This window comes from Pygoscelis adeliae, unplaced genomic scaffold (assembly GCF_000699105.1).
Source record: "Pygoscelis adeliae isolate BGI_AS28 unplaced genomic scaffold, ASM69910v1 Scaffold74, whole genome shotgun sequence".
Classification (NCBI taxonomy): Eukaryota; Metazoa; Chordata; class Aves; order Sphenisciformes; family Spheniscidae; genus Pygoscelis; species Pygoscelis adeliae.
The window spans coordinates 1,524,094-1,535,327 of NW_008824665.1; the positions used below are offsets into that span (position 1 = coordinate 1,524,094).

Consider the following 11,234-nt stretch of genomic DNA (forward strand, 5'->3'; position numbering starts at 1 on the left):
AAAAGTTTTTGCTTAAGCTAAAAATGTTCTCCTACCATAAATCCTGTGTCAGCCTCAAAAATACCAACTATTTTTCAGTTTCTGAGTTGAGCCTTCTTCATGAAGATTGCTTCTGGAACAACGTGATAGATTATGAGTTATAGCTAGGAAGCCTAAAATAAATCCTAATTGAAGTGCAATAGACTATGACTCTTTCGAAAAAGAGGGAATAGAGGGAGACCAAGGTTATTCAGTTAAGGTTGCTTCAGGCTTTTTTTGTACCAAGAAGCAGAACTTTGCAATCCTACCATAAAAAACGGTCCCTCTACAAAGTTCAAATGTCACTCTCCTTCTAAAAAGGCATGTAAGTGAGAACTGATTATCACCTAATTGTCATTAATAGGGCAGAATTTAGAGAATTAAGAGCTGGAAGGATTATCTTAGGACAGACTAATGGAGCTAAATATCGCATGTAAAACTTAGCTAAACATTTACCGAAGGGAACATTACAATCTACAGCCTACGAAGGAAATATTTACTGAAGAAATAAGAGGATTGGCTCATGCAGATAGATATACATAAATAGTAAGATGAGCTCTGCGGAAGACAGGCTCTCTCTTTTCAGCATGAATTGAGATTTCAATATTTGTTTTAATTTGCAATGGCACATCTTCAGTTTTAAATGGTTTATTTCAGATTGCTCTTAATATTCAAAACAGGAAATGAGGAGTTGTTCTGAAAGATGGATTGAAACATGTCATCCTGAAGATGTTGAAACTAGCCGTTAGCTTTGTCTGAACCTTTACCCTTTCTCCTGCAAGAACATTTTGGCTCAAGCAGTCTGATTTTGCAGCGCCTGCATTTTCTGACAGACTTTTATGTTAAATAGTAATATAAACTGATGAAGAGAAGTGAGCTGAATTTTGCACTTCCTGGCCAATGTATATGCAGGCAACCTCTTCTTAAGAAGCCATTCTTAAAGGGAATTACAGAAATATAATTGTACACCGGACAAGACTCTAAAACGCAAACCATGTTGCTCTAATGAAAACATATACTAGATAAGGAGAGTGTGCAAAGTTATCTTTAACTTTCCCAGTCTTGTGAAAAGCAAAAAATTGCTACTGACTTACAGCCCCTAAAACCTCAAGTAAATGCAGGGCTGCTCAGGAGATTTTTCCCAAAATATCTCACTGTTGTGGCATAATATTTTTATCACAATGTCATTTATGCCAGCACCAGATAGGCTGAAGAAATGCTACAATGTAAACATCGCTATCAAGGCTACATCTGTGTTTCTGCCATTGCCAGTACGGAGTTAACGTGAGCCGGGATGTTTCAGTGCTGGGGGAACTTAAAGTTGCAGAGTAATTGAGGGAACTGAGGAAGATCTAAGCATCAAATATAGCAAGAAACCTCTGCAAGCCTAAAGGAGCCTCTCTTAACACGCTTCTTGCTCTGCTCACCTTTCATGTTCTGAAAACTTTTTATGGGGATGATATAAAGGAGAAAGCAGAGAGTCAGAATAAAATTGTCTGCATAACCCTGTTTTATTTAATCGTAACTTTATGAAGCACTTACTAAAAGCACCTATTAAAACCAACCAAAAGGGTTTGAGCCACCCGTCACAACTTTCTTTGTGCAACTGAGTTTTTTGTGATTCATTCTTGTGCAGGAGAATCAAGCTCACAGCTTTCACATAAAGAATACCAAAGCAGAACAGAAATGTTTTCCTTTAGCAGAATATTCCTTTAGGATAGAGCTCAGTGCCTCAAAGAGAAATGCTAAGATCTTTATTTCAGATAGGCAGGGCTTTCTATAGCTGTCATTGATAAGGTCACTTTGAACTGAAACATCTGACCAGAACTATGAATCGCTGCCTAAAAATGTTGCATCATATGAGAAAAAGTGAAATTATACATCTTGAAATGCAAACATTACTTTCAGCCTCTCTTATAAAATGCTTGTTTGGTTTTATGTTAGGTACACCCCAAATTTTTATGTTGCAACCTATTTATTTCAGATGTTTAGGCCTTTGCTAAGTGTAGAAGAGGCAACACCAGAAAAACAAATAGACTAGTTAGTAGTTGTGAATTACATTTGCACAAGAAGAGAGGAAATGATCCCTTAGATAAAATTAATTGTGAAAATGAACACTCATAGTTTAGTCACATACTGATTTTTGTCTCAGATCTCTTTTCTGTTGCAGGAATCAAATGGAAATCCATGCTGTGTCCTTGCTCCCATGACTGTCAGAATTCAGGTTGCCCTGGAGACACGATGCCACATTCACAGAAGGGGAAGAGAGAGACCTCAGCCCTGCTGTTCTCCAGGGACCATACTCCCGAAATTCTTCTGTGGGCCTCCTTTGATCCCCAAGAGCTCGCAAAGAGAGCCAGCCAACTATTTGTAATGTGAGATGCTACTGTAAATTAAACGCTTACTAATGAAAGATCAGAGGGATCACTTTAAAAAGCTAGCTTCCTATTTCTCTGCATGCCTTTGGGAAATACATAACCACGCTTTTTAGCAGCACAGCCACAGGCACTGTATATTTAAAGCAAGCAGAGCAGCAAAATCTCTTAGTCTTATAAAAAGGTGTGACACTGGATAACAATTAGTAACATCCTGGATATAAGAATATACCCGATTAGGACAGTTCTTAAATCCACGTACATTTCTATCTGAATCATTCATCTGGAAACACTGGATAGTATCTGTTGGAAGGGGAGAGTAGAACAAGTCAGCCTTACAGACAGAGCTTGCTGCCAGTCTTCAGAGGTATGTAAATCCCTCAGCAGGTCATTACATTATTTCCTCTGTCACATATAGGATTTACTGCACCCGTCATTGCACTGTCCTGTTATATTGTTACACAAGAGGCTGGAGTTCAGGGAGGACTTTGGTACTCAGAGAACAAAAGCCTCGCACACATGACATCAAGGCGAGCGCACACGCGCACCCCCTCTGAGCCTCGGGACAAATGAGCGCAGCTCGTCTCCCTCTTTGCATCACCCAGCAGCAAATTGAGCATGGAGTGGAAATGAGGACAGCCATGAGGGAATCTAGGAATATTGACTTCTTTGCCGTGTAGGCTGGAAGTTGGGAGCTTTTGCGGAAACCGGTAAAATGGGAATGGGTTGGAGGATACTGGTAAAGATCCTGTGCTGAGGACAAAAATTTTCACACTGCTGCTAAAAGAAAAAAAGGCACACGCATGCAAAAGAAAGCAACACTGGTGCTGCTCTGCGCAGAATGGCATCTGTTTCCTCCAACACCCTGTGACTGGATTGACAAGCCTTGTAGGGCGATTGTGAGCCGTGCTGGACAGAAAGACAGCAATGCACAAGAGATAAGCATGAGGAAAATAAGACTGGAGGCAAAGACGACCACTTTGCAAACTGTGTTACTGCTGGGGAAAGGAGACACCTTCCTGTAATTGAACGCTTGTAATTTGGGAGGAATGATATACTTTCTGTGAGTCGAGATGTGCCCAAATGTTTTGCTGAAGGTCCAGGCTCATGGCTTCCGAATTTGCTGCCGCTCACAAACACAGCCATCAAATGCAGAACTCGGACGAAGGAACTGTCTAGCCCCCATCCTGTCTCCTTAGATTGTCAGTAGAAAGAGACTAGCAGTCACTGATGGGCCTAACCTCCACAAATTTATTAAAAACATTTTTCATCTAACCTACTTAATATTTTTCACCTTTGCCATACCTGTGGGTTTAAATGCCACAGTTTGGATAAACATTTCACTAATTATCTCAGGCTTTGATCTGTGCCTCTGAAGTTGCACACTGCTTCCCCAGGCACTGGAACCAGAAGTCTGTGTCGGAGCTGCCCTGTTTTACTGGAAGAGTGAATAAAGCCTTTCTCAGACATGTTTTGGTACACTCTGCTCAAATATATAAATGTAAATGAAGAGGCCCATATTCAGAAACAACAACAGCAACAAATGTTAATCGCACGGTAATAGCTATCAAAACTAATATTCAAGGTGATCGTGTCTTGTGGTTGCCTCAGGGCATACCACAATCATAATTAAGAATGTTATTTAATAGCAATAATAGGGCGAATGCAGCTTATAAATTCACAGGCAAGGTTAATAAATGGGATCTGGTCATTAAGTAGGTACAGCTGAACAATTTACGAAGCATTTTAAGAGCTTCCCTAGAGGTGGTGAATCAGGGCTGATCTGCTTGGCTTCCTTAGTGAGCAACAGGAATGAAAAGTAAATAAATAGAGAAGCGAAACAGCTTTGTCTCCATTTTATCATGCCCTTCCTCTAAACTTTATTTTTTTTAATACCAGAATTAAAATACCTTTGTAGCAAGGACTTTTGAAAGAAACACTGTATAATACAAATCCTAACCTGTTTGGGGACTGAATATTATTATTATTTTCTTGTTGGTTGTTGGTGTTCTCCACTTCAGTAACCGATGTAGAAAAGGCTGCTTCCTGTCTTGACAGGTTTATGGTCTAGGTAATTCAGTGTAAAAGAAATAATGAACAATGATTGTGTTAACAATTTGTCTTCTAAAAGGTAAAGCCTTTGGTGTTTCTGCTCATTCTGACATGCTCTCCAGCTCGCACCATCCTACCGTGACCTGTAAATGGTATTTTTCTAAACAGAAAGTCTCTGCTGTCATTCTTGAGCAGGTATGAACAAGCCAGGACTTACTATCAGTATCGCCTTACTGTTACTTAATATACTGTTGAGCATTTGAACTGCAGTAAGTAGCATGGCTGCAAGGTCTTTCTACTTATTGCAAAGTTAAATGCTTTAGTTTAAAACCATCGTTGTGGTGAGATGGGCTAACAGCAGGCACACGGGCACCTATGATGCTTCAGCTGTCAAGCAGTACCGTGCAAAACTGAGTCACTCAGCTGCTTTTGACAACATGCTCTTAATCCACAAGGGAAGAGGGTTAAGTGAAGGGCACTGACAGACAAGCTTTGGCTGAGCTTCAGGCGCAGGGACTGAAGACTGCGTGGTGCTACTGCCCCCACAGCAGAAGGAAAGACACCTTACTCGCTTCACTGCTACGTCAATCAGCGCCCATAAAGTGGTTCACACTTACATGCCAGGGCAAAGGGACAGAACTAAAAGGTGAAGGTAGGTTGCTGGGTTTTTTTACCTAGTGCAGCAAGATAAGCCTGTCAGTGTCCATATAATTATATTATCCTACATTCGGAGTAAGTCAATAATACACATATACATAATACACACACATAATACATACACATACCATACACACCACCAGGTAGTGTGCAGTAACGTGCTTGGCAGCATTAAGTTGAGGAGTGTGAGTGTTGCCCCGTTGGAACCTGAACCTCGTTTGAACCCAGCTCTGAATATCACCACAGTGAAGTTACAAAAGAAACCAAGAATGATGAAAGCAACGGTGAGGTTTCTAAAGGGTAACTGAAAAAGTAAGAATTTTTATTGTCAAGGACTGCAGTGCTAGAACAGAAGACGAATAATATTTCTAAAGAAGAAGTAGGAGAGTTGGAAGAAGTATTTTTTTGGTAGATGGTTACAGTCAGAGGGTAACATACTCAGAACCAGGCTCTTCTCTGAGAAATACCATTCAGAGGTAAAAGAATTTTTTTTTAAAAAAAGTCTTTTCTCCCAGAGGACAAGGAAAGTTCTAATTTGGTCAGCTCTGAGTCACAGCCCAACAAAATGAAAAATAGATTACTCTTCAAGCACAGATACCAGAATAACTTGGCAGATTATTATACAGGCAAAAGAGGCAGCATATGCTGTACAGTGCTTTGCAAAATGCACGGTTTGAACACCCATATATACAGTGCAGCCAGGGATGGCAGTGCAGCGTGAGCGAGCACTGACCTCTAGTGGACACAAAACTCTAGAATTGGTAAAGATCGTTGAATTCAAAATAGAAAATATGTCATGTGGACAGTTGTCCCAAAGCTTGTGCTTGGCAACTCTGCAAGTTACAGTCAGCATAGTTTTCGACTTGACTGTTGGATGGAACTATTAGGAAGCTCTCGCTGTCTGTGTGTCAGGAAGTATCATGGCTATTGCAATGTCTAGAGGCAAATTTTATACGGCCAAAAGAAAACATTGCACGCTTAGAATTTGCTTAACAAGACAGATAAGTAAACTATCAGTCAGTAAAATTAACTGATGCTAAATTAACTGAGGCCAAATTCACTCCCCTTTTTAGACATTGATTAAATAACTGGGGACTGTTGAGACTGTCTCAATGGACATTAGCAGAGCACCAATAGTTTAAAGAAAAAAATCCTAAGGAAATATTAACATACATGTCATATCATATTAAGAGTCTTAGTCCTACTTTTTCTACAATCAAAAAATACAGAATGGTCAGGGTTCATATATTTTCAATGCCTGCTCCAGAGGAGCTTGCTTGCTTCTCACTTTCAAGTTATTTTCCATAGGAAAAGCCCTGTAAGTGTTTTGGAGCTCTTCTTTACACTAATCCAAAGAAGAAAAACAATCCTAGGCACATAATTCCATAAGGCTAACCGTCAGCTGAAACTACCAAAGATGGGTGTTCTCAGTTAATGTGCAATACAGGCTTCCCTTCCTATATCAGTAATGTCATACTTAACTTCATTCAGAAGTCGCATCCAGAAACTAATGAACACTTTGGGTTTTTGTGCTTTCACCACCTTAAGACAGTGAGGTTTCTGCGATATATTTGGTCAAGAAGGCAGGACAACGGGAGCTTGCATCTGGCCTCGCAGAAGGGCTTTGTCACTGGGTGTGAGTTGTCCTTGTTTCCTTTAGACCCTGTCTCACACCAGAATTATTGGCCCCACACACTACACATTTCTTCTTGCCTCAGAATGGCAGGGAAGGGAAGAAGCAAGAGAATCTCAAGACCCGTGAATTCCCTATTGCAAGTCTGTGAAAGGAAGGAGGAAGAACTTCTACGAGGAGAGCAGGATGCCAGGCAATGCACCAGACTTACTGTCTAAATACTATTCGAGAGTAAGAGATACTATCTCAGTCTTTGATTGATATGAAGCCAATCTGTGTCCCAAAGTTAGTGCCATCACGAAAGTGAGAGTAAAATTTATCAGGGTGGCATGCAGTACAGAAAGTGATATTTTGGTTCTGGTCTGTGACGGAATCATCTTGGATGTTCTCAGGAAGAATCCCACCGCTCTCAAGAAGAATCCTTAAAGAAAGAAAGAGAAAAAGAAAACAATATTTTTTGTACATCCTCACATTCCTTAAGTCATCAGACAGCACCTCAAGTGCCAATTGAACAAACTGTGCCAATATCATGGTTGGGACTTTTATTTGCTTTCCTTTTTTTTATTTTTTCCAGTATTAGACTAAAATAATTGCCTTTCTGCAGCAAATAAAACCACATTTAATTTGAACATTTGTCTATAATCCACGAATTAAAAGTATAACAGTAAAATAATAATTGAAACCCAGCAAAGGTGAGCAGATATCTTTCATTCAAGGGTATTATTTGTTGATCTGCGAAGTACTGGAGAATACTTCAAGGTGGTGAGGACCCTCACCATAATAATGCTGGATAATAAAATATCAATATAATTATTAATAACTAATGTGGAATTAGCCTTTTGCTCTTTTGTGCTGAGTCTACTCAGCACAAAAAAAAAAAGTGTACTTCATGGAAATGCACTCAGTAGGCTTACCGTGTTGCTCTTCTAATATCGATATAAGGACTTGCAGAGTCAAATAGTCTCACACACTTTGGATCAATTCTGTGAAATTCTTTAGCTGATTCGTGAGGAAGTTTGTAGCAGCAAGGTCCTACAGATGGGCCCAGCACCACAAGGATGTCTTTCACATTACAGCCATATTCAGATACCATAGCATTTACTGTGGCCATAGAAACTCCTAACAATGTGCCTTTCCATCCTGTAAGAAATGAGAGGTTGAAAAAAAAATTGCATAAATCGACTCTTTAATTTTATAGTAGCTAAAATATATGCTATTATTAAAGGTACAAATGAATAGATATTTATATCTAAAAATAAATCATTATATCTAATAATAAATAATTGTTTTTAAAAAAACCCCCAACACATTAACAACTGTCAGTTTGCTGATATCATCATTTTGTGGAGATGGAAACTAGAGAGAAGAGTTTAGATTAGGATTTCAGAATTCCTTTTTCCCAGTGTCCTGGTTTGGGCAATTAGAGCATACCTTACAGCTCCTCTGTGCTTGAAACGTTTAAATGGAAATATGAGAGCAGAAATATGTTACAGTCAGAAGTGTATTTTTGTAATATGCTGAAAATGTTTTTACTGTTATTTTAGAAAAAAAAAAAAAGAGGCTCAAGCTAGAGGCATTGTTTGGAATAGACAGAAGAAAGCCAAGCTTTGAGTTCTCATATCTCAGTTTGAGTCCCAGGAAGTCTTTGCATTGCACAGGGAGTGCATCATACCAAAGGATAGGCTATGCTAGTAACTTTTCCTCTGCTTTTCTACATCCAAAGACTGAGATGACCTTATACCTAATTGTCCTTATTTATATACATAGCAACATGTGTTCAAGTTAAACTGAACTGAGGTGGGGTTGGACAGGAAGGAAAGGATTTAGGAAAAGATAACTGGAAGCCTGGCAAGGACTGTGATGTGGGAATGAAGGCCAAAACTTGGGAGATGGAAGATAGGAGTTCAGGCTAGAGCAGGAGGTATGCTTGGAGAAGGCAGTGGTGTGGGTTGGGGAAACAGCGTGGTGTGTCAGGGACTAGATAAATGAAGAGGTAGCAGAAAAAGGAGCAACTACGGATTTAAATATTTTACAATAATTAGGTCTGAACACTTACAATGTAAAATTCTCAAAACTTTCAAGTCTAGATAAAATTCCCTCCATCCCTTCTCCCTGTTAAAACCCACCACATTCCCCTCTCCTCCCAGACAGGCATGCCACAATTCTCATTCCTCTCACTTTCTCTAACCTAAGCTTGCCAGGCACGGGGTGGGGGGACACACAACAACTTTATTGAAGTAAAGTCAAAGTTTTGATCGTCTTATGATGACTCACAAATTTGAATTTATTTTGGCTTATTTATTGAATGCATGAAGAATTGTATGAATTAGCTGGTATTCACAAGTCCTAGGCAGAGGTGAAGCTTCCTACCACATCAAGGGGTGTACTAGCATCAAAGCTGAGGAGAAACTCTCAGCTGTGCATTCTCCTTGACCTCATAAATACAGACTTTTTTATAAAATGAAACAGCCCCAGCAGGAAAATCTCACCACAGGATACATATTCTAGCCTAACAGTTGGGACATCTTCTGAAGTCAGACATAACCCCTTTCAGTTTTATTCTCATTTGGTTTGAGTCAGACAAATATTTCTTCTGATCCTAAATGATTTTTGGGGGCATTGGCTTTAGAGCCATTTTTAAATATGAAGTTAGACAGAGCACAAAAAAAAAAAATTATTTGGTTTTGGCTACCAGATCAGAAAAATAAATGTATAAATACATAAATAATAACCATTACAGTTACAAAATTAAAAAAAAATACATAGCTTGGGAAACAAACTAGTCTCAAGACTAATCTTGTTTTGACAAGATACAAACTTAACAGGTCCGGGTCTATATTGTTATGTGATGTTGCATTTATTCATTCTCACTCGGTGCTCCTTTGGTTGCTAATTTGTAATCCTTAGTCCAAAACTCCCTTTCCAGTGGTTTCCTAGTTATTTTGATCTCCGTGATTTAAAATTCCTACCAGAATGAGCAGCACCGCAGGCTTTTCTGACAGGATCAGCAAACAGCACAGGTATGCAATCAGCCCCTGGAGCTGCTATTGTAACACCTTTCTGATTCGTAACTATTCCATCATAGCTGTCAGGCTCTGTCTTTCCCATAATACACACAGCATTAGCATGATCAATCTGTCAAGACAAAACCAGAATACAGACAGTGATATGGCAGCGAAAAAAACCAGTTCTGACTAACGCAAGGATTTTTCTTTGGCATGAAACACTCTTCTGCACCAACTGCTTATGCATGGAAATCAGGCACTCCCTTGTTCAAATGCCTTGCAGATATATCAGTAGAAAGCCACCATCGATGTGGTGGTGTATTTTTCTTTTAAGGGAAACTGCTCTGATCATTTATCCGACTATTCTACTCTGTGGTAAGTTAAATGTTAGAATATACTTGGAAGAAACAGTGCTGCTTCTCCATATAGTGCCAAATGGCTGATAGTTTGGATGGCTATTCCCAGATAAACTGCCAGTATCAATGTTTTAATTGTCCTGCTTCTCACAAGTTCTTGCTGAGAAAGATAAGAATAATGCCTACAGTTTCAGCCAGTGATACACAAAGGAAGTACATAAATCCATTGTTGGATAAGATACCTTGACTCTGTGAAAAGTCTCTGGGTTAAATCCTGCAGCATTAGCTAGTCTGCGGAGATTTTCTTTAACAACAACTTGTGGGTCCCTCCGCTTGGAACTGCTGAAGAGATTGCAGGAGCTTAGAGTTGGTATGTAGGAGATGCCACCTGTCCTAGTGGTGAAGCCATGTAGGAAGATATCATCTGGCAAGGCAAAAAAGACGACAAACAATTGCTTTCAACACAGGAGCAGACCAGATATAACATGGTTTTATACTGAAGAGACCTGGAATCAGCCAATCAAGCTGACTATCGTTTTACATCATATTTAACTGTGGCATTTAAATTTAAGGATTCTAAGTCTCCTTCTTGCTCATAATCATAATCCTCTGAGGCCAAGGTAGAGGGGTTTGAGCAAGAAGGAATCCTGGCAGATTTAGCCTGACTTTTTGCAGAGTTGTAGTGCAAACCCTAGAAAAGAGGTAACTCACTGAGGAAATTGAGAGTAGTTTTTTAAACAAATGTTCTAAGGTGGCATGTCCCAAGCTTTTTTGGCAAGTGAAGTACTAGTCCTCAAGACTTCACAGAATTGCAAACATCTTTCTAAAGTGCACTGAAAGCACTGAGAATTTCTAGCATTATTGAAAAATCCTCTGTTTTTACAGTGTGGATCATTTATTGTGGCCTCATGCATCAAATGCAATCACTGCTTTTGGGGGCAATGGGAGGGAGGGGGTCTGCGTGGCAAAGTTGGACGCAGAAAGATAGTCCCACAACTGGTATTTTTGCTGTCTTAATAGCTGGCAAGCTTAGTGACATAATCAGAGTTGAGATTCAAAATCTCTTTTATGTAGTGTGATCCTTTCAAAGTCACAGTCAAAAACTTGGAGCACAACGAAGGCAAAGATGGCTCTAAGT

General features: G+C 39.6%; 1 protein-coding gene across 1 annotated transcript in view; it reads right to left on the bottom strand.

Annotated features, from left to right (window-relative positions):
- Positions 1-6,981: 6,981 nt before the first annotated feature.
- LACC1 (laccase (multicopper oxidoreductase) domain containing 1) overlaps positions 6,982-11,234 on the bottom strand; it is a 5,385-nt gene continuing 1,132 nt past the window's right edge. The window contains exons 2-5 of the mRNA XM_009322833.1: positions 10,339-10,520; positions 9,705-9,870; positions 7,650-7,875; positions 6,982-7,156 (exon numbers count right to left, since the gene is read on the bottom strand). Coding sequence (XP_009321108.1) covers positions 6,982-7,156; positions 7,650-7,875; positions 9,705-9,870; positions 10,339-10,520 — 749 coding nt within the window. The remainder of the gene's footprint in view (positions 7,157-7,649; positions 7,876-9,704; positions 9,871-10,338; positions 10,521-11,234) is intronic.